The sequence below is a fragment of the Zosterops lateralis genome (assembly GCF_965231275.1).
Source record: "Zosterops lateralis genome assembly, chromosome: 1".
NCBI classification, from domain to species: Eukaryota; Metazoa; Chordata; class Aves; order Passeriformes; family Zosteropidae; genus Zosterops; species Zosterops lateralis.
The window spans coordinates 78821354-78845179 of NC_139762.1; the positions used below are offsets into that span (position 1 = coordinate 78821354).

Below are 23826 nucleotides of genomic sequence, written 5' to 3' on the forward strand. Positions count from 1 at the left end.
GGAGCCATCTTACCAGATGCCTGCACTTCATTGACATACTGCAGCAGGTCCTGCCCTTGGTGGATGACATCAAAGGTCAAGTTATTCATGGTCAGGGCTTTGTCTGCATGATGCTGGAGCCTCTGTTCTGCTATTGTAAGATCTTCAGTGTCAAAGTCATTCATCTGCTGAGAGAGCTCATCATTCCAAGACTCAAGGTCTGAAATTATCTGGGGGAAAAAGGAAGGAGACCATGTTCAATTACCCATTACACAACAGAAAATAGTTTATTTCCGACGTTGCGCTGATGACTGAGGTAGGGAACTCAAGTTGCTCATTGCTGATTGACATCACTGATCAAATGTGACATGGTTCAGACACAGGCTGTCTTAGCATGTATTTTAAATTTTGGCAAACAATCTGAAAGAACCTCTTTCAGCAGTTGAGAACTGCTACAGTTCTTCAACCAGTGCTTGCAACACTATGGGTACCCCTGCCTTATTGAAGGTACTCCATCAACACTTTACTTGTGAAACAGATGAAGTTAATGTATTTTTATTTCCCCTTTTAAAGAAAAATGTGGATCTGGAACCACATTTTTAATTCTTTTAATTCTTAAGACTGCACATAATAATAATAATAATTCACACATCAACAGCCAGCTTATCTTACAATTACACCAATCTTGAGCCCTTTTACAAGAAAGCCAGCTCTACCCTTCTGTGGGCAGGAAGCATCAGGCCACGTGCACCTTCAAATTCTGCCAGACAACTGAGAAGCCCTTACCACAAAAGGCTGGGTACTCAGTGAATCCAGCAAACCCAAAAAGCATACTTTATTACAATATTACCGCAACATCAGAACTAAATTTGCTTGCTGATATTTTCCAGCTACACTTCAGTTTTCACATTTTAATTCTGGATTTTATTCTTCGGTGTAAGATGTCCAAAGAAGGGCAGCTAAAAAAGTTTTGGGTTTTTTTAACACAACAAAAAGTTCTCCTTGTCTGTCCATACAAGTGTATTTTCCAAATCATATTGCAAAGCCTATCTGAAATGCAAAATATTCCTTTTAATTAGAATTTAAAAAATGGTTTTAAGGCTAATACACAGTGCTTACCATCCTCATTATCAAAGTGGGTTGAGTTCATATGGCACAGATTTGATGCATCAGTTACTTCAAAAAAGTCTGTCTAACACACTTATCCCTCAAGCCAATAATCAAATTTTTTTCCAGATTTTTAGCACAGTTCTGGCACCAACTATTGCAGTTCATTGAGAAAGCAAAATTACAGATACCAAGAAAAAAGTATGGCTTAGTTCCAGTGTTCTACAATTTCAGAAGTAGAACAAGCTTGTGTGAATGGTGCTAAATGAGAGCAAAGTACCTATTTATGCAGCAAGACACAACCAAAAGAAGACCTGATTTAACGGGAATTAGCAATCAAGTATCTAAGTGCATAAATATTTAACCAAAGTCATTTGTTGCCAGCAAAAGAAAGATGTCACTATCCCTTTACAAGTGGCTGTAATAGTTCCAAAGTTAGTGAGACAGTTAAATGACAAGAGAAATTCCAGGAAAACAGGCCTTCTAGAAAAAAAGCAGAACTGGGGAGACAGAAAAGTTAAATCATTTTTATGAAACTTCTTTAGTTTGCTACAAGCTCTCATTGAAGGCTGTTTTCCATTCTGCTCACATGATGCCATAAAAAATTGACACATAAAGCAATTAATATTAAAATCATGGCACCAGTGAGTTACTTCCTGTTTTAAAGGTGTTCTGCAAAAAATTCCACTTGATTCACTAAGTATTCGAGTTTTACACCATGTCATGGTGGGAGATACCAAACAATTAAGCTATTTGCAATCCCTAAACCTGCTCAGCTACCTCTGCTGAAGTGAAAACAGGCAGAAACTAAAATGTCAAGGGAAATTGAGAACAGAAAAAGCTGATGACCAAAGTATTCAGGAAGATAGACAGGACAAGGCTTTTAGCCATTGCTTGAAGCTCCTTTCATCTTCTATGTGCTCTAAATATCACACAGTCTATTTAGGCATTATGAGTGGTTTTCCCTCTAAACACACAAACAGGCTTCACCTCCCACAAAATCCTTAACAAGTTCCCCTCATTTCCTTTTTACTTGGTCCATGCCCAACATGTCTTACCACCTTCCTCTGCTCTTCACATTCTTTTAAGTGGCCTGAAATTTTAAAGAAACTTCAGGTTTTCCTGACAGTCCAACCAGAGAAATTGCTTCCTTTCAGCTACCTCACTTTTCTGTTCTTGTACATCTCAGCTCTGCTCTTCTCAGCTTCTCTCTGAAACTCTGTGTTCATTTATTATTAAAAGCAGTGGAGGTCATTTAATGTTTGTTTCTTCATCCACTGCATTAGGGAAGTTCTAAGAAAACAGATTTACCATCTTATTTTCATCCAAGTCAGTTAACAACATTCAAAAGTTACCTTGAAGAAATATCTGTAGTTGGACTTTGTTAAACAGAAATCTGAGCAATCAAAAAGGTTGCGAAACTTCACCATCAAAACACCATCTTTCCCCATCTTTCTAAACACCATTATACCAAGGACTAAGATTCAACATGGCACATTTCCAACACTGTTTTAGAAGGAAAGCCAGTCCATCTCCCTTCAGAACAGATAGCAAGCCTTCTCTCTTTTATTAGGAATTTAAGTGGGAATAAAGTAAAAACACAGTAAGCTCACAGTGTGACACTGCTGTGGCTGTGTCAGTATTGTTATAATAATGAAATAGATTGCAGTCACTAGCTCCCGAGATTCCCTGTACTTGATAGGAAAAACAACTAGTTTCAAGGGGTCAAAACTGTGTGTCACCTCAGCCAAGAGGTTTCACTGATACTGCCTCCAAAGAACAGCCATAAACAGGCAGTAATAATTATAGCTTTTCCCATGCTATTTCATACAACCAACCCCACGCTTAAGATCATGGCACACATACTGTTTAAAGCAGTTTGAAACTCTCTGAACAAGACCAACACATTTCCTTTCCCCTTCAAAAGATCAGGATGCCCACGATTCAAATAAATAATGCCAGCATGTTTCCACATTCATTCAAAAGGCAAGCAGTCAATGACCATCAGAGAGAAGTTTCCTAACAAGGGCAGTCAGTAACCCTCGTATTTTGTCAGCAGTAATTAGGTGGTGCAAGGTGGTCTATGTCAGCCATTCCACCTCCTGTGCAAATCTGAAGGCAGAGTTAATAAAGAAATAGCATTCACTGAGCCCTCTCTGCCCAGACTCTTCAGTGCTTCCCCTAAAGTTCTGCTTTACAGACAACACTTTTAAAGCAAGCAGGCTCCCACTCGGCTCATAAAGTTTTGTCAAGACAACCAGCATTAAACAAACAGAACAAATGACTAATAGAAAACTAAAGTAACTGAATCACAAATTCATACTGCTCTCAGGAAATACACAACCCAGCATAAACACAGGCTAACAATTTACTATAGCAAACGTTCAACAACTTCCTAGCACAGATTCTGAGCTGCCTGACATTGATACATTCTATTAAATGTAAAGTTAACACTGTCAGGAAACAAGAAAGGGTATAACACAGAAGGGACACAGACTCTTTCTTGGAAAAGGGTGGGAAAGAAATAAAGAACCACAGGTGTCTTCTCAGAAGTGTCTACCATTCATGGTACCAACTGAGCACTCACCAAGACCCAATAAATATTATGTGCTGGGGAGGAGGAAAAAAAAAGAAAAAAAAGAAAGAGGAGAAAAAAAAAAGGGAAATGGGAAAGGGAGAGGAGTTAGGTCTGTCTCTGTGATATTCCAGCACTTTGCATCCTTGTCCTTTCAGCCATGTGATTTAACAGGCTGTAAATATGGTCCAAAAATAGAGTTGAGATAAAGCTGTGAGCTGAAAAGTGTGTGGTATGCTCTGTATAGAGCCCTGGTATAGGCCTCAAGGCATGTAAGTTACAGGCAGGCAAAAATGCTCAGACACAGACGGGACAAATACATTTCGGACTGTGAACTTTGCCACCAGTGTTACCATCCCACTGGCTGGCTTCACACACACCTTCCTCATGCTCCTAATCACACTAGCAAGAGAATCTTCACCTTATTTCACATTATTTTGCTCATTCATGCCTTTAGTTAATACAGGCGTTTAAAAAGAAGTCCTTCAAATAGCTCACCAACAATGGCAACAAAGATCATGCTGAGGACAGGGAAGGTGAAGTTCATATGCCAAGAGCAAGGGGCAAAATAGAGACAGTACTGCAATTACACCGATTTCAGAAGAGCACAAGTATCTGAGAAGTTGTAGGATAAAAGAAACAAAGTATTTTATCTGCAAAGAAACAAAGTATTTTATCAGCAAATTGTAAGGGAAGAGTAAGGAGAAGAAGGGAATTTACCCTGCCTGCAAATCTCACCACTGTCCCCAGGAGAACAGCTGCATGGTTATAACCCTGCAGTGCTAGGGGAGCCCTTTGTCTCATTTTAGCCTGTGTAATTTTGCAAGCAGTAAGAGAAGCTGGAAACACTACTTGCCTTTAAGAAAAGCTGTCCTCACAGGATGCTCCCCTGAATGAACTGCCCCTACAGCCAAGTCTTAATTGACTGGACCAGTCACACAAAATCCTGGAGGAAGGAGAAGGTCAAAACAAGGTCTGCAAATTCCTAGCTGGCATCTGGCTCCTCCTCATTATCAAGTTACTTCAGCTGAGCTTCTGCTTTCAAACAACTGACCTGGAACTAGTCCCCACGTTTTCTTCCTGGAAGTTTCCAAACAGATGTCTGCCTTCAGGGAGAGGGAAAAGAGAAGCGTGCTTTGCTGAGGAAGTAGAGAAGAACATGGCACAGAGACGGCAAAACAATCAACATTTTGCTGAAGTCACTCTGCAGCCAAGGCCATTTTCTTCCCTGAAGGATTCTCCATCAATCTAAAGTAAGTATGATTTCTATTTCCAAGCCATATAGAGAAATTATACCAACTCTTTCAACAAGGTAACTAGTAATTTGCTTTATGTTGTCCGTGGCAAAATGTAAAGCATGCCAAGTGTCAGGTTTAGAAAAAGGAAGTGCTGTCAAGTGTGTGCAGTTTTGGGCACTACAATATAAAAACACACTAATGTATTAGAGAGAATCCTAAGGAGGGCCACAAAGAGGGTGAAGGGTTTGGAGGGGAAGGCATATGAGGAGCAGCTGAGGTCACTTGGTCTGTTCATCCTGCCGAAGAGGAGACTGAGGGGAGACCTCACTGCAGCTACAGCTTCCTCATGAGAGGAAGTAGACTGGCAGGTACCAACATCTTCATTCTTGTGACCAGTGACTGGACTCGAGGAAACAACATGAAGCAGAGGTAGAGGAGGTTTAAGTTGAATATCAGGAAGAGGTTTCTTCACCCACAGTGTGGCTGGGCACTGGAACAGGCTTCCCAGGGAAGTGGTCACAGCATCAAGCCTGACAGAGTTCAAAAAGCATTTGGGCAACACTCCTAGGCACATAGTTTGACTCCTGGAGCATCCTGTGCAAGGTCAGGAGTTGGACTTTATGATCTTTGTGGGTCCCTTCCAATTCATTATATTCTATTCTATGAATCTATAAAGTTAGGGATTGCAGCTTTCTGATGCAAAATCCTGTGAGCATCACCAAGCAGCAGTACCTGAAATACTCCTACCTATATAGATGCTGTCCTGAACTGAAGAACTAGAACACATCTGCAAAGCAGGGCTCCTGCAACCAGCCTTTTACTACTGTAGAATTCTGGCTTGTGTAACTTACAACAGAGAGCAATCAACCTGACAGTGAACTTCACTCAAACCTTTATCCTAATTTTTCCATTAATTTTCTTGGTATGCACTGCCCCACACAGCTGCCATTCCTTCAAAAAAAGTGTTCTGAGAACATCTCACAGACATCAAGCACTGTTGATCGCTCCTGCCAAGACTGTAAGCATATGTGAGACAGTTACTCTCACATAGTCAAAGTAAAGAACTCTCTGTAGACCAGTGTGAATTGCAAAATTGAAAAAAAAAAACCCTTCTTAGTCTTCATTTACACCAGAATTGTTATTACGGTAGAGCACACACTCTCACTTCCTCTGTGGGAAAGGATCAAGGAACTGTGTCTGCCTATTTCTGCACTGCCCCTAACAATGTGCTTTGCTAAACCAGACTTCTGCCACAACATCAAATCCTGATTTTCAGAAGGGGGCAGGGGGGAACCCCAAACCAAAACATTAAATACCTGAACCACTATCACTAAAAACCTGAGAAGCTTTCTGCTCACTGCTTCATTTATCCTTACATTCATAACCAACAGTTGCAGCTTTTACTACATACAAGCAAAGAGGTAAAATTATCACTCTAACTCCTGGTTTTCTGAATTTCAAGGTAAGTCATTATACACTCAGGATCATTTATCAATGAATAACCCTGAACTTTAAAAGGCACCAATTTGTGTCAGTCACCATGTACAGCACTAGTAGTTTCACGAAGTCATATGAACTTAGCTGAAGTTTTTTAATTCAACTTGGCTAACCTAAGCTCCCTGTGGAGTTTCATGTCTGTTTGTGTACATGCTCCTGCACACAAACAGAAACTTTCCAACTGATAAGCTGTAATTCCCCTTCAAAGTTTGGACAGGCTCAAAACTTCTTGAAGTTTTTCAGGGGTGCGGTACTACAACTGCTATTGAATCATTTTTGGAGGTGGAAAAGGATTTCATTTTTAAAAAATGACAGCCCATAGAACATTCCCAGTGATTAAGATAGAATTCCAAATACCACTTGCAGCTGCCAACTGAAAAAAACCTGCTGATTTGGAAGAGAAGAGGGTTATTACTACAAAGCATCAGTTTAGAGGGTTTGTATGAAACCACCTTGCAAGTCCTATTCATATTAACTGCAGGCATACTAGTTATATCAAGGTAGTTTGATATTCAAACTGAACTCAGGAGATGAAGTAACTGATGCATTATGATTTTACCTAACATTTGCTTAAAGATGCACCAAGAGCCAATCAAAAATCTCATGTCTGCTGAGAACTGAGCTCTTCTGACACTTTCACACACAGGACAAAACCCTCAGTTCAGGTAAGAATTATGTCTATCAGCCATTTGAGCCACATGCCAATGCAACTACACAATCTCAGCATAAACATTCCTACACAAGAGGAAAAGAGCATGCAGTGCAAGTCTGAAAGCAAACACTCACATCTATTGCATCTCTTTCAAATATGCGGAGCTGCAGGAACAGCTCAAGTTTGATCTTGCGTTCTTGAAAAAGCTCCTCCATCTGAGACTGGGCTTCATCCAGCTGCTGCAGGACTGTTTCTATGTGGTTGATTGAGCTGTTATGGGGGGTCTTGTTACTAGAAATAGCAGAATCCCTATTCAAAGTAGAGAGAGGGGAGGGAGAAGAAAAAAGAGCATTATTGAAAAAAAACAAAAAAACAAAACATACAATTTGGATGCTATACATGAACACAAGATGTAAGCCTGCTTCAGATAAAGTAGGTGCAAACCATATTGCATGAAAGCTAATAATAAAAAGTCAATTTTTATTGTAAATAAAAAGTCAAACTATGTTCTACTGCTTGAAAAAAAATTAGGAAATTAATTACTTTCATTTTTTGCTCAATTGAACATGTAAAGACATTCTATTTACAGGAAGGATAAAATTTAAAACCAGAGACAAATGCTTCCACTGTGAAAAGGAAGTGGCATATGAAAACTGTTTACTGAGTCTTCCCGGCAAGAAAAGAAGATCAAAATTAATTAATTAAAAAAAAATTACTTAATCTTTTACCAGAGTATAAAACCTGCAAATTCAGATTTGTTAATTTCCTGCAGCAAAACAGACATGTACCAGAGCAGCTGGGAACCAAGTTTATTTATACAGCTCATTTTTGAATGAAATGGACTGCAAACTTAGCTTTTACTACAATGAAGTTATTTGTCAGTCTGCAAAACAAATTCAAGTGTCTCTATAAAAAGGCTGCTGCTCAGAACTCAAAATGCTGTGGAGCCCTGCATGTCAGACTACAAAAACACATCATTACTTCTATCAAAAAGGTAGCTTATGTCAACAAAATCTCCTCCTTGTGGCAGCAGTGTTTATAAGCTGAGCTTCCTGTAAACAGAGGTTTAGAGACCATCAGTACAGCATGAAAGATCACTGTAGTCCTAATATTTACAAGTTTTATTTATAGGTCATATCTTGTACCCATCATCTCTACCCTCAAAATAGAAAGAACCTCACAGAACATCAGACGAACACCAGGAGAGATTTAAATAAAAATCTGTTTTACCTTAGTTGCTGTATGAGATCTTCGCCTTCTTTTATGACATTGACTGTAACCTGCAGAGTGGTCTGTTGTTGTTGACCAAAACGTTTGATCAGGTCTTGGACAGCCTCTACAGACTCAGCATAGACATCATCAAGCAGCTCTTTCTGTAGCTCTTCAAGCCACGTCCACAGCTAAAGGAAAGGGGAAAAAGCAAGAAATGTAAGCCCGAGGATTAGGCAGTCAACTATTCTGAATCCATCTCTCTGGACAAGAGAAAACAGACTGAGGTGGCAGGAAGAAAGAGGATTTGTTTTTCTTCATAGAAAAAAATCCCATCCTCATATTAATGAAAACAAGCCTTGGTTTCAAAAACGATTTTCGCTTCTTGGAAATACCAGGAAAGCTTTATCCGTGTTGCTAAGTCACCCTTTCTTCCCCATTTTCCTTCTACAGAACTGAGCGTATCCGATTGAGCAGCACAGAGTTCACAGTGAGAATCCCATCTGCAGCTCTGCGCGAGAGTCCCTGGGAGAGAAATGCTATGGTAACACTCTCCGAGAGAAGGGAGGAAGGAAGGAAGGAAGGAAGGGAGATGTATTGTAGCCACCATCACATTTGCACTGCCAGGCTGACACTGCACACAGACAACATAACACTTTACAGTGGCCTTCAAAAAAAGGGAAAAGAAAGGGCATTTCAGAAAACAAAATACAGAGACAAATCAGATGTGAGAAGTTGTTCTGTCATGATGGCGTTTGCCATCCTGATTTCAGTTTCACACTATTAAAACAAAAATCATCATAAGCAATTTTAGCAGTTAATTTGACATTCTTTCTCCCTGCTTCATAAGTGCACATATTCCTGCTCAAAAATGCCCACGCATCACAGCTTACACAAAAATCCCTAGGTATATGCTGGACAGGTATCAGTGTCGGTCACATGAAGAACCCTACAGTGTTCTTTTCCACAATTTCCTGATGGAAGCTGTTGCATCCTAAGCCCTGTGTGAAAGTCACTCATCAGCAAACCATTAGCCATCTATTGTGGAATTGAAAAAAAGCAGCAGGAGCACAGCTATGTCCTGCAACACTCCCAGGAGCAGCGTCAACATCACACTGGAACAGCTGCTCTTACCGGAAGCATTCAAATCCGGTCCCTCCTGTCTATTTTACCATCCCATCCCAAATTGCTGCTATTCCAAGAACAAGAATTTTTTATCCCAAAAGAGTAACTCTGATCCGATCAAAAGTATTTGGGTCATTTGATGACATTTTAATTTCTGCCTTTGAAAATTTTAGAGACTTTTTGAACCTAATTAAAAGGTTAACACTGTTAAAATACATAACTAAGCAATCAAAACTGGCTTAAATTCAAAAGACAGAAACTTGAATGTTTTCTTTTTCTTTGCTAAACATTTTCTACAGAAATAGCCATTTCATGCTCCTGTTTGTATATGTATGTTCTGATCATAAAGGCTTCCTAACTACTACATTAAAATAGAAAACTCAGTGAATGATTCCAGGTCTTGATTAATTAGTTCCTTTGAAACTTTGTTTTAAAATCAAGTGGCAGTTGTGGTATCTCATAGCTTTACATGCCTCCTGTAGGTTTTGAGTAAACCAAGCTATAGGCTAAGTTTTCACAACTGGGATGACTTAATGAGATTTAACCAGACTCTCTTCTACGAATCTACTACCCCCTCCTCCCCAAACCAGAACTGTCTGTTTATATACACTGTTATTCTGACTACTCATATGCTTCAAAGATAATGCTTGTCACAAACCTGAATGCCACTCCACAGTTATAAACACTCAGCACAGTAGTCTTTCTTATAAAAAGGACCACAAATCAATAGAACTTAACAAGTGGGTCAGAAGCACTCGTCAACATTCATTCCTGCATAACCCAATGCAGCATCCAAAATTTCTTCTCCCAAACGCGTACTTCGGAATGCAACTTTAACTTGGAAACAAATGAAACATAAGAGCAAGAAGCCTGAAAATTTTACTCAGTGCCCAGAGGACATTTATTTATTCCTGTCTTAGATTGTGAAGTATATGCCTGAGCCATCAAAATAGGCCATTGAGTCAGAGACCTTCCAAATGAGCTGGTGTGTACACATAACCAGTACAGCTTGCAACTGTGCAGATACAGACATTTGAGAGAAACGCTTTGCTGTTTTCTGCAATGTGCTTGGTTCTGGCTGCAAGACATGGCTGGCTCTACATGCTGACATACACTCCGTGCTTACTGTGCTGCCTACAAAAGGCCAAATTTACAGAGATATTTACTACAGAGGAACTGGGACTAAATAATTTTGCATGTCTCAAACTGTAGCAAGTTTTCACTCTGGGTCCCTTGGAAGTGCCTGTACTAGTGCTCAAGACAGGTCTGAGAGCCATTTTAATTTTAATAACACATCTTCTGCAGCTGAGTTGTGTTAGACCTCCGCAACGAATGCACCTCACCTCTTCATTTCTTATTCTTCACATACACTTCAGCCACTTCTATAACTGGATGGAGATCTGGCAGAAGCAACACAACCTACAAGCACTGGACTGGTGAGGTACTGTGCTTGTGAATCATTCCCTCAGAGCTCACCCTAGATGCTGGAGACCAAGCCAACAGAGGACATGCAGACCTTTCCCTCTGCACAGCCAGTTCAAGGTAACACCACCTGCCTCAGCAGAAGGACATGGGCACCAGCACAACCAAGTGTGACGCTGCCTGGCTTAGTGCCTGGTCAGCACGGCATCACTACCAACATCCTATCTGGCCCTCAAGGTACCAAAGGGCTCAAAAATACGTTGTGTTTGCCTAGCCCACGAGCTGAATTGTCCACTGCTTGGGAAGCAAAAACATTTTATGAAAAGTGCAGAAAGAGAAGGACAGTAATTAGTATGCATTACTTGCCTAGCTGTGATTCATACGCTGTTGAAAGTGGAACAATTTAAGCCATTTCTGAAGTGACTAAACAGCTCTGTGACACTTCCACAGCAGAAGTTACTCTAATACATTACCAAATAAACTTTTTACCTTTTTCCACCAAGTAAGTTTCTGACAAAAATTTTCCCTTCAAAAAATCTAGGTGTTTATAAACAAAAGTTATGATAAAGCCACCACAGATGAATAAAACTGTCAGGTTATTAAAGCTGGATAGAAATTCATGCAATGTACTGAGAGAAGCTTAATTCTTAATGGGTGGCAGTAGCCAGCTGGCTTCTCTGCAGCTTTCAAATCAGAATGAACCCTGGCTATACTGGAAATTACATAAATTACCTTGTTTTCAGATACAAAATTAAGGTTGAAGACTGTACAAGGCTGTAGAGCAAAGCCAAAAGAAAGCAAACAGTTTACAGCAGGGGGTGAACAGAGACTAGAGCTTACCCATACATGTTCAGCAGTGCAGAATTACAGATTTTACAGTGCAATGACTTTCTGAAGTAACACATTATTCCATAAAAGAGAGCTTGGCAACAAAAATCCAGTGGGGGAAAAAAATCACAAACTCATCATTAAAAAACTATTAACTTTCTCTCGGTGTGAACTTTTGAGCAACTTCCAGTCATGTTTTTTTCTATTCTTTGTGAGAGAAGTAGCATGAAGATCCCTAAACAAACCATCAAGTCCTCTGATCTCAGTAAGAACTTATCCAGCGGCAAGACAGCTCTAACATACGGTGAGAAAAACTGCATACAAAACTCAATCCAGTCACAGAAGGAGGTTCTTCTCTTTTCATCTGCTCTTTGCATCTTATCAGAATTAAAATTAGAGAGGGAAATAAAATTCTGAATCCCTGACAGGCAAATGTTTCACTCAGCAGATTTTTTTTCTTGATCTAAATATAGCACAGACTAAGAAACATCTGCTTGAATGAGCCTGCATCCTGTACTACCTCTTTCCTAAGTTCTTGGGAGCATGCCATTAGTCACTGAGATGGTATTATTTCAATTGTCTGCAACATCCTGGAAGTTTCAGTGTTTCCATCATGGGCCTCTATCCATTTAAATCCCATCTCTGCAATCTTCTGAAAGACTGCAGTTAAATAAGACTCTACTGTATTTTGCTGAATATAAACAGAGAACAATTGTTTTTGAGTAAATACTTCACCCAAGAGCATAGAGTTATTTTATTAGGGTAAAAAATCCATCACACTCTTTCACAAGTTATTTATTCATTTTTATAATAATGGCTTTTGAATATGCAGTCTGCTTTTTTCAGCAGGCTCAGGCAAAAAAACCACGTGGTTTCTCCGTGTAAAAACTGCAAATTTCTCTTTCTGCCCCTGTCCCCCAGCAGAGTGTTGCACTATGTGCATTACCACCGGCAGAACTGTGGAAGGCTTATTATTTGTACAGGGCCAAATGTTGCAATGGTGCTCCCTACCAAGTGTGTCTAGGCATAGAAAGGGGCTACTGTGTGTATGTCTGCCTGTAAGCTTTGGCTTTGAGGATATGCAGTGCACAAAAAATGCGTCTTTTGAAAAACAAAACCCCTAAGATGCTAAACACCCTGGGGTTTGTCTTCCAGGGCCTTTCAGTGGCATTTAAGATGTTAAATGCCTGCATTTTCTTTTTCATTAGATGTAATTATCTTTAAAAGCTTCAAATACCCCTATCTATCCTATGGTTATAAAGGAATTAATTTCTGATTCAGAATAAATTCATCCTTGCAGCAAAACCAAGTTTCCCACATGTTCATAAAATTACACCAACTACTATTACCCTGTTAACATTTGCCCTATTTTTTAACTGAACAAGAGAAAAATGTCTATACATAGCTTAATAGAGCATAAAGGCCTACTTCTGCCTCACTTTTGTCAAGCACTCAATGCTATTTCAGTAACACTGGGACTTAAATGTCATCCTTTTTTCCAAGCAAAGAAGCTACCAGTATTGAAAAATTCAAGAGAGAAGAAAAGCTGTGCTAGGAAACTGACTTCCAGTCCTGCCAGCAGTAAACCACTACACACTTGAGTGTGCAACTATGAGAGTGTTTCTCATTTCAGATTTAAAAGTGTCTTCCACAACTCTCACAAGATGAGCAGTGTACCAAAATACTGACCAGAGTGCACTTCATATCTTTTACCAGAGCTGCTACATTGACCACTGCTGTGCTATAATAACACAATAAAAATATTAGAGATGCACAAGCCAAATGGATAAAGCCTTTACACTCAGAAGGGGGCATCCAAAAGATGCTCTGCTGCTGGAAACAACATGCAGAGGACAAAGCAGCCCTTTTGTGACATGCAAATTTAACCTGTAGTCCACCAGCACAGAAAGATCAAATACCCAGGAGGGATATGTGACCAAAGAACCAGGGCTGTGATCTCAGGGTCTACCTTGAGACAAAATGAATGCAAGGCTGTGCTATGGACACCCTCCCCATGTTGGGCAATGCAGAGGAAAGTCTATTTCCAGCTGTGAGTTGTGAGATAAAGTGAAACTACTATCAACAAGCTTTTTTGAATCAAATGCACATGCCTCACAGATGTGAATGAATGGGCAGCACTGTGGCCAGAGCAAGGCCTCCTCTGCTCTCCCATGCACTGGCACCCCCAAAATGATGCCACTTTCCTTCCAAAGTTTGCACAGACAACTGTTTCATTACTTCGGTAATGATGGCTTTGTATCCAAAAACCTAGCCAATTCCACTTCCCTTCTCTTTGTTTCAATCTCAGTCTATTCTGGAGCAAAGCTTAGTTTGAGTAAGATGAAAAAAGGAGGGTCATGTCTTCTAGTAACACCATTAAGCATACAGTCTATATATAAAAAGTGCTCTGAGCTATTTTATAATCAACTTGTCAGAATACACACAAAAGGTTATATGCAAAAAACCAAAAGGCTCTTAAGAGATCATTCTCTTCCACATACAGTCAGCCCGATCTGCATTCCCACACTTGACTCCAGTTAGGAAAATATCTGTTGCTCTACTTTGGCACTACAACAAACACCTGGCTTGGACAGGATTTCAGTCTTCCCACTCACAGGGATCCATTTTGGAGAGAGTGTGTGTGCACATGTGTATTGTCTGTGTACAGAAGAATTTGAACTCACACCAAAATGCTGTTCATCTCCAGTCTGTGACACACTTCACAGCAGCGACTATTGAGACTCCTGCTCCTGTGTTCTGTACACAACCTTTTATGATAACTGCTTATTTGTTACTGTTATCTTTGATAAGTGTTATCTTTTACCTGTGCAATTTTTTTCTCACCTCATCCCTTGCCATATTATTAAATGTCCAAAGGCACAAAAGCCACAAGGGTTCCACTGTCTTGCAATGGCCTGTTTCAGATGTTCAGTTGTATCTTACCCATCCGCAGGCTGGGAATCTGTCAAGACATAGTATTTCCAATGGAAAGATCCTGACAGGGATATTTATGATCCCAAACAGTATTAAAGCTTGCCAGTGCACAGCTTAACTTCAGTACATCACTTCACTGAAGAGTCTGGCTTATAGATTGAAATTTCTCACTGTATGCACGGGAGCTAAAAATCAATATCCAATTGATTACAATTTTAAAACTAGCAACAAGATAGCATCATGTAATCTCAATTTACAAACAGCAAGCAACTGATTTTCTCAGATCATTACTAAGCAAAATAAGTGATACCATTACATAACACTGTATTTGTGTCATTTCTGAATAGATCCTTTTTTCCCCCAGTGAAAAATGTTGTCTACTGAGGTTAGTGTATGAGGAGTCTGAGAACTCATATATTGTGGGTTTTTTTAGTATTTGTAAGCCCCAGGGAGCTCTATCAGCTTGTAAGTACCTCACTACAAAACTTCTGGAAATGCTAAAGACAGACAGTATTTTCCATGTGCATCATACCAGGCTGCTGCACACGTAGCACACAGCTGCTCTGTGCATACGGATAGCAAAGCCTGTTATTTTCAGGAAGAGCTTTTCATGTCAAGCACACTGCTGAAAGCAGAAACTGTGCTGTTTTACTCAGCATGGACAGGGTGAGAGTACTGTGCAGTCACTGAAGGGCTGCTGCTTCCTAGGCAAGCTGAGAAAAGTTGCAGGAAATTCTGCATCAGGTATAAAGGTTATGTAAATCTACAGGGGAGAAGTATATTGGAATACTCCCATCCAAATGAGAAGCATTCATTCAACATGAAGTATTTCTGGGGGAAAAGACTAAAACATACTGAACATCCTACTTCAAAGAAATCAAGGGATTGGAAGGATACTGGAGCCAGATTTCAAAGTCTCAAACAGCCAGCAACTCAAACAGCTTTTCTAAGCTCTGCAGTTCCCTCCAAACTGTCACATACAAGCAGGAGTTTAACTCTTCATGTCTATTTTTTTTTTAACCAGGAAAACACACAAAGAAAAGATACTAGAGACAGAATTTGCCCCAAGTACTTCAAGGGCAAAATGCATTGGGGGTGTTTTGCTTTGTTTGGTTTTTTTTTGTGTTTTGGGGGTTGACTGGTTGGTGGGTTGGGCTTTTTGGTGTTGTTTTCTTATGTATTTTTTTTTTTTTTATTTAACAACTAAGGCACCTCTTTCTGGCTCAACAATTAACCTGTTACCCTACCTCTTGAACTCCTCTCTTCACTAGCTAAGCATGCACATTAATTTCTTCACAATACAGCAGAAAGGTTATGCTGCTTACAGGTACGCACTAATTTATTCAGCGACCTCCCACATCCTGCAGGAGAAACACAATTCTCCTGCCAATAAGCACGGATGGTTTTCAGGTTAGGGCATTTTTATCTTCCATCTGCTTTGTGATGCCTTCTCAGCACTCCATACGCATGTTTGATAACAAACAACATGCTCTTGAAAATAGATCAGAATACAGAAAGCACAGGAGAGCTTTGAGTTTGCAGTTTCTTTGCACCTGAACCAAGGACTAGTCTACTAAATACGAATCACCCGCCTCACTCTCTCATCTGTATTTTTTAAGCAGATTGCAAACATACAAAAATACATCCTTCCTTACACAAATGGGTAGTTTTAAAATTTTTCTTTGCATTGATAGGTATAAAGGTTATTCATATCACAAAACCAAAAAATTCAACATCAGCCACTATAGTACTTTTCCCCTGAAGTCCGGACTGCAAAGAGGCTTCCATAGTAACAGCTGTGTGTGCTTACAGACTCAAAATAATAGCCATTTTCCCAAAGAAATAAATCAAAATACAGAATATCTCTTTTTTTTTTTTTTTCTTTTCAATAAAACACTATTATCTAAGGGAGCAGTGGCAATGCGCCAGCACATCTGGATCAGCCTACCAGAATTATACAACAGTGACTCACATATCAGTCTGCCTTTCAGGTTTTTTTCCATTTTTGAAAGCAAATCCTTTTACACTCTTGGTCTTTCACCACTACAACCAACTGTGTTCTATTAAATACCATTCCAGCTGTTGCTCTTCATGCTAAGAAAAACAGGTAATGAAGAAATATATTTTTTAAAAATGAACACATTTCAGCAGCTGACTGCTCCTGTGCTTCATAATAGATAAGGGCCAGTACTGTTTGCTTGAGAGAGTGAAACAAAAAAACTGCCTCCTAAGAACAGTTTATGAAACAGCATTTATATTTTGTTTGAACAAGCAGAGTCCTGTGAGAGTATTGGCAAGGAACCATCTAACAGTAAACTGATGGGGGAGCTATGTACTCGTGTCTAAAGCTGAGAAGTAATTCAATCCTGACCTCCTTCAAAGACCAACTGCCTTGTGCTTTTGTTTCAAGTGCAAAGCAGATGTTTCAGTTACAAAAAACTCCTACTCTTATCCTCTAGGAGGTTTTGCTGAAGAAGCTGCTTTGAATACTATACCACTGAACAGACCATTTCACCATATACAGTGAAGGGAAGGAAGACACACTGGGACATGCTGTGATCCAGAAGCTTTTCAGATTTTCACTGAGATTAAACATGAGTTCAAAATAGAAACCAAGTAACCTAAGATTGTCAAAAACCAAAACACCTTACTGAAGTCCTTATTCTTGCCTGTTCCACCTTCTCCCATGAGCTTCTAAATTCACGTTCTGTGTTTTGAATTGGAGCAAAAAGCTAATCTAAAATTAGGTGTGGCTGAATTTTCTTTTTCCTGGTGACCTTGGAAGAAGACTAAAAATTGCAAACATGAGGCAAACCATTGTCATTATCAGATTAGATTTTTAGGTTGCAAAGAACTGTCAATATACAAGACAGAAATGTGATGTGCAAAACAGAGAAATAAACAAAGTCTCTCTGGACAACAAGATTGCCTCAAGTAACCTTGCCCTTCTGCCATACATTTTGGTCTCCTGAACCATGTCAGTCTAACCATGGATCTGGTAAGTCAGACAACAGGAGAGCTGTATCTTCCTCCACAGTACTGACTTTTAGCTTTCCCTGACCTTCTGACCCTTCTTCCTCCCCTGTGACTGAACAAGCATGTATATTTGCACAACAAAGGAGGTAAAAGCTGCTTTCGAAAATAAAAACCCAAAATTAAATCAAACAAAAAAATCCTTTAACAGAACCATCATGCTACCCCAGCCCACAATCCACAGTATCATACAAAACTCATCATACAGCGTTTTTCATGTGTCCTATGGCGAGGTTCTAACAATGAAAGCAACACTGGATAATACCGGGTTTAGGGCTTGAAGTTATCACCACAATTAGCGGAAGTTTTACCTCTTTAACGTGAGTGTGAAAGGACACAGACATATCCAGCAGGATCTTGCGCTGTTCCACACGCCTGACAAAATCCTGTATCCGGTCTTCCAGCTGATGGGCAGCTTGATAAATTTCCTCTGGGTCACACTCCCCAGTCTGAGCAAGCTGTTCTGCTGCTTCTAGGAGCTTATCTGCATTCGTATATGTGTTCTGGAGAGAACAAAGTTAGTTTGACAGGATTAAGTGAAATAAAAGTCAATCAGTACATTTTAAAGCCATTCCACTAATAAAAACAAAATTACAAAAAGGCCCTTGGAATGTACTTGTCTTTCTTCTTTTCTTCAAGGTAGCACAATATAATCTTAGTAAAGATTTCATTATATTTCTATATATTTTTTTCACTTAACTGTGAATAAATTAATTCCTTAGCTCTTTATTTCTGTCTATTCAAATGTCTCGACACAAAACTTGCAATTAGTATTTTATATACACACTAGAATAAAGATCAGCATAAATGCCTAAATGCCTAATCCTAATTTCAACCTGACCTATTTCAACACTGGAAAACTCACTACAGTCAGGGACAGAAGACTTTTCAAATGTGTACTACTGGAGCTGAAGAAACTTTAACTGCAGGTAGAGACACTTAAGTGTCTCAAGTCCACACAACGAGCAGGAGTGTGCAAAGTGACCAAGCACAGAAGGAGAACATTTTTCTCCATCCTAAAGATGTCAGGCATCCAAAAGTCATACATCAAGTGTATCACCATTTGTGAAAAAGCAGCAGCATAGGAAGATTCAGAAGTGAGCTATGGCAAGTGTCCTAGTGGAATAGTGTCCCAATACATCCTAGGATTAACAAATGCAGATCAGAAGTCCTATCAGAGACATGAGTCTAAGCAGAAAGCAATGAAAGATGTCTGGTCTCTGATGGGCTAGGAGTCCTATGGTGCAGAAAAGAGATGTTTGTTTAACAACTCTTAAAGCTCTGCATTTGCAGCCTGCCTCAGTATCTTTCTTGTTAATTAAAAACAGGACTGAGTCCAAAATTTGTTATACTTTGTGTGCTCTTTTGGAGCACAACCTCAGGTTTTCATTTTTCAGAAAGGTTCTCAGAACTCCCATCAAGGAAGGTTAGAAGGATATTAACCACCGAAGAAAAAAAAACTGAAGCCAAGTCTAGACTAAAAAAGCTTTGCTCATGTCACACCATTAGGTCTTCTGATAGGTTTGCACCACAGGCTAAAAAAAGAGGAATGCATTCTTGACAATATAAACGATACCTTTTTCTTCTCCTTTCTGCCCTTCCATGTTCTCCTAACCTCAATTACATCAGCTAAAAACAATCCTTGCAAAGATAAATTAAGGCTATGCAAATGTGCTTTTCTTTGCCATAAATATACTATCACACCTCTAATTAACATTATAATATCCACAAAAATTGAATTCTAAAACTGAACTAAAGGGCAGGAAATAAGAGCTCTCCCCCAGGGTATCAGGTAAATTACCAGACAAGCCCAGGACAGATTACATGACTCAGTGAAGCTTTCACATATTTGGGGGGAGTTCCCCTTTAATTTATTATGATCTATTTATGCAAGGAATTAAATCCATGCTGATCCTTGACTTTCCCTATGTAACTCTCAGCCCTTCCTTAACTTTCAGCTTTTTAGTTGCAGGGAGAGATAGAGAACTCCTTTCCCTGGGAAAGCCCGCAGAGACAAACAGGAGCTTATCCTGTTCAGTGGGGAGCAGGCTACTCTAAGCCCCAGACCACTGTCACAGGCCACTGTGGCCCTGAACACACTGAGCTGTGCCTGGGTGTTCTGCCTTCCATGGCTGCAGCTCACTTGTGTTCAAGGGGCAAGGCCAAAGAGCCTCAAGACAGTCCTCAAACAACAACTACTTCATCAGTCCAGAGCACCACACCCAGCTGCAGATGGCTGAAACAGAAGTTTCCCATTTTAATGAAAACTTTATCTCACATGTGAAGCATTGTTTACGAATTCCAGGAGTATCTTCCGCATTACACAGGCCCAGACACATCTGACTTCTCTTTCTGTAAAGGGGATGGTGAAGTGCAGGAGTTTAGAAAAGATCACAGCCTGGATGCTGCTTCAAAAGGGGGTTGCTATTCTCAAGCTTAGCAGCAGGCACATGCCCTGTTGCTCAAATTTCACTTCCAAGTAGAGCTGGAATATAATATAAACTGCCCTTTGGATAGAAATCACATCAACTAGGTGTTCAGTACTAACTACTGCCTCTCCTAGCTCTCTGCTCACTTCTAAACAATGCTCACAGGGAAAAAAGCAGTCATACGAAGATGTAGAAAATGCTTGTCCTGAGGGGCAGCCTCCAGTTGAAATTTAGGCAAAAAGAAGAAGAGTTCTTCGTTAATGGTCCTTATGCCAATTTCCTAAATTGCAGGGAAGGAAAGGAGCCCTTCATGGTGACAAACTTCCTCAGCACACTCTCACCAGATCCCAGGGGAAAAGAAGAAGGAGCCCTGTAAGAACTTCAATTCTACCTGTAGTCTATCCTTCTGTGCCCCAGGGTGCAAGTCTTTAATAGGCATTCTTCTGCAAAATGATGAAAATTTCTCCACAATGGAATTTATCACCTTCCCCAACAACAAATTCCATAATTTTTGCCATGTTTCTGTTAAATGATGCTTTCTAAATATTCTTCACAAAGAACAAACACCATATTTTTAGAAAGCATATGAAGTGACATATCACAGAAAACACAAAGATTAAATTTCAGACACTAGTGCAGAAATGACTGCTACTGACAATAAATACAGAAACAGAAGTGAGTGGAGGTATGGACTGCACTTCAAACAATCTGGAGTTTATTGTGGTCTGGAAAGGGAGGAGAGACACATGGATGGCCAGAGACCAGCAGAGGTATACAAATCCTTAAAGGTACAGAAAATAAAATAGATTACTCATTAAGTACAGTGGACACTATCACATTTAAGCATCAGACAATACACTTCAAATGAAAAAGCAAAGTACTTTTCATCTAAGGAGCAATTAAATTGCATAACTCATTGCCACAGGGTCTGGCATACATTCCGAGATCATAAAGTGGTTCAAAAAGTAGCCTAATTAAAGAAAGAAAAGTCCATCAGTGACTATTAAATACTGGTTCAGATGCATCCTTCAGTTCAAACATCAAACAAGCTCAGATAACTGGGAGGGTAAAGGTAACTTGTTAAGCATACAGTTCCTTTTCTTTATGCATCTGGTGATAGCCATAAGATAGTGTAAGACACGGACCTTTCATTTGATGTATTGCAACCATTTCGTGGGTAAAGTTCAGAACGAGTCTAAATTCATAACCCATTTTTATAACCTTAAAGGAGGTGGGAACAGATATTGGTATGGAAATAAAAGGTGTATTCAGACAAGGTTTGCAATAATCTTTCTTGTGCATTTCTTGCTCCAAGAAGACTTACTTGTGGAAAAAAACCCCATCAATTAATTGTCACCATACACCTTTTGTGATTTTTGAGCATAGACTGTTGTCAAAAAGCAGATACGGATCACATTTGAAACGTGAAAAGCTGACTTAGAATTTCAGACAAAAATGCATGTAGAAGTACAACTACAATATTGACCTGTATCCAGAGCTTGTAAGCTGAAAATTCATAAGGGAATCAATTATGCCAAAATTCAGGCATTTGACACTTTAACTAAACTGTCTCATGGACACAAAGATGAACATGGAGAGAAGGTCAAAAGAGAAAGAAAAATATGGGTAAATAGAAATTGAACTGGACAGGCTTTACATGAAAAGAGAAACACAATTTTATTATAGTGGGTGCAAGTCAAAATGTGCAATGTGTAGCATGAATTTGTAATCAGAATTTAGGGAGGATTATTAGTTGAGTTTTGACTACCTAGCTTTTGTAGTGGTAATAAAAAGTGTTAAAAAAAGAGAAACAAACATTAATTTCACATGAATTTAAAAGTCACTGATTTGTGAGACCACAACCCATTGACTGGTATGTCTGTTCTATTTGACACACAGCTTATTTTAACATCTTTTTGAATGCTGTTGAGGAAATGACACCTCATTCATGTTAAAAAAGAATGTGGGAAAAAGCAGAAAGAAAGAAAAAAAAAATTCACTCCCTTTAAAATCAGGAGTTAGCCTTTGACCAGGAACATGTCAACATTACAGTTGGCTCCCTGGATTTGTCAGAACATTGCCATGCCAGTGACACTTCATTTAACATTACTTTCTCTCAAATTCTGACTGGAACTGACTGAAAACCCCTAATAATGCCTAGAGTCCTATTAAAAACAAACAAAACCAAAATCACAACAAAAAGAGCAACAACTGAAAAAAGCCCAAAATCAAAAATATTACAAAGACCTGGACGAAACAGAAATGTAGGCAGAAAACAAGTCAGCCAAAAGTTACTGATGCTTTAACAAGGACTGCTGTTTTATACTTGAATATAATCTTCCTTGTAACAGCAACAACAAGAATGTCTTTTGGGCTGCTTATATTTGGTTTTACAGCAAGTAAGAGGAACAACTCAGAGGGTGTGCCTCTCTTGGAAGTAACTCACTACGCATTCAAGAGTTAGAGATGAAAAAAATACTTATTAGATCATTTTGTCCATCCTTCTGTCAGTGGAAGATAGTCCCCTGTAGTATATTTAAGCTCTTTAACCAATCTAAGTTTTCAGTATCTCCAAAAATAGAACTTCCACCCATTCCCTGAAGAGATAATTTCAAACTCCAGTAACATTCAGTTTTGGGAAGTCTTTTGTAAGGATTTGCTTTACAATTTTCTGCTTTAAAGTACAACGCAAATTAACAAGACCATTTTTTTAACATCCCAGTAACACTTCTATGCACTTCATCCCCTTTTGGCTACTCAAACATTTTCTTCTTCTTTGCCCAAATAATATAATATTAAGTATGAGATCATTCAGGCTTTGTTAAGTATCTTACAGAAATAGACTCCTGCTTGTCTGACCCAGAAATATAAGTATTTCCACATGGAAAATAATACTTTTTACTAAAAATGAAGTAATAGACATGCATACAGAAAATCCAGCACATATATATACAAAAGTAACAACACCTATTCTTTTTGAAAATTGTACAGGAAATCAATATTGAGGAAGTTTTCTGATGCTTTTTCAAGTCCTCAACCACTCAAGTTCTCTAAGACCATACTTGCAATAAAATTCTATCAAGAGCCTAATTTTCCACTAAAGTGGTAAATTGTAAACAACACTTCTGATCCAACCCCCATAGTAGGTGTCACTGCTGAGCTCCTGCATATGTCACAGTTATCTAATAATGCTGTCTTCTGTTTGACTGAAGCACCAATGCATCAACCTCACCTTCGAGATTTTTCTTGATTAATCTTGGAGATGTTTTCTCTTACCAATCATTAAGGCTGGACAGACAGTGCATGTAACTAATAGGGAGGATTCTAGCCTTCAGCTTCCTTCACAGGGTTTTTCTTCACATCATATCCTCTTTTAGAGGCTAACAGATACACCAGCTTCTTGTTAACTTCCCTGTATTCCTTTGTATCTTCACTTGTTTTGATTTTTCTCACAGAAAAATGTGTTCTGAAGTTGTATCATCATTTAAGACTAAACTAAGGTGATTCAGAAGAGGAGGGCATATACAAACTCAACTGTATTTAAAGAAAAAAACCTCAAGCTAGGTTGGCCAGTTTGCTGGCTCATCTGGTTTCTTAGGAGTCTCCCTTCCTCTCCATGAGACTGCAGTGAGAATCTCAGAGCTCCTCAAACTTGAAGTGAGAAAGCAGGATTTTCAGTTCATCTCCATCCTCTCTTACAGGTATACAGGCAGCATGAAAGTTTAAATCCTAGATCCCCATGGAACTAAGCTACTTTGAAAGGAGAGCTTTCATTCTTCTGTAAATCAATATTTGAAA

The 23826-nt window shown here is 39.3% G+C and overlaps 1 protein-coding gene and 1 long non-coding RNA gene across 2 annotated transcripts in view; one reads left to right on the forward strand and one right to left on the reverse strand.

The window, feature by feature from the left end:
• Positions 1-23826, reverse strand: part of TRIO (trio Rho guanine nucleotide exchange factor) — a gene marked incomplete at its 5' end in the record, with an annotated part of 243148 nt that overhangs the window by 113596 nt on the left and 105726 nt on the right. Inside the window, 4 exons of the mRNA XM_083866631.1 lie at positions 14-209; positions 7183-7357; positions 8279-8448; positions 17911-18102. Of these exons, the coding sequence (XP_083722757.1) occupies positions 14-209; positions 7183-7357; positions 8279-8448; positions 17911-18102 (733 nt within the window). The remainder of the gene's footprint in view (positions 1-13; positions 210-7182; positions 7358-8278; positions 8449-17910; positions 18103-23826) is intronic.
• LOC310912290 overlaps positions 1-23826 on the forward strand; it is a 174552-nt gene that overhangs the window by 113549 nt on the left and 37177 nt on the right. The gene's annotated exons all lie outside the window — the stretch shown is intronic.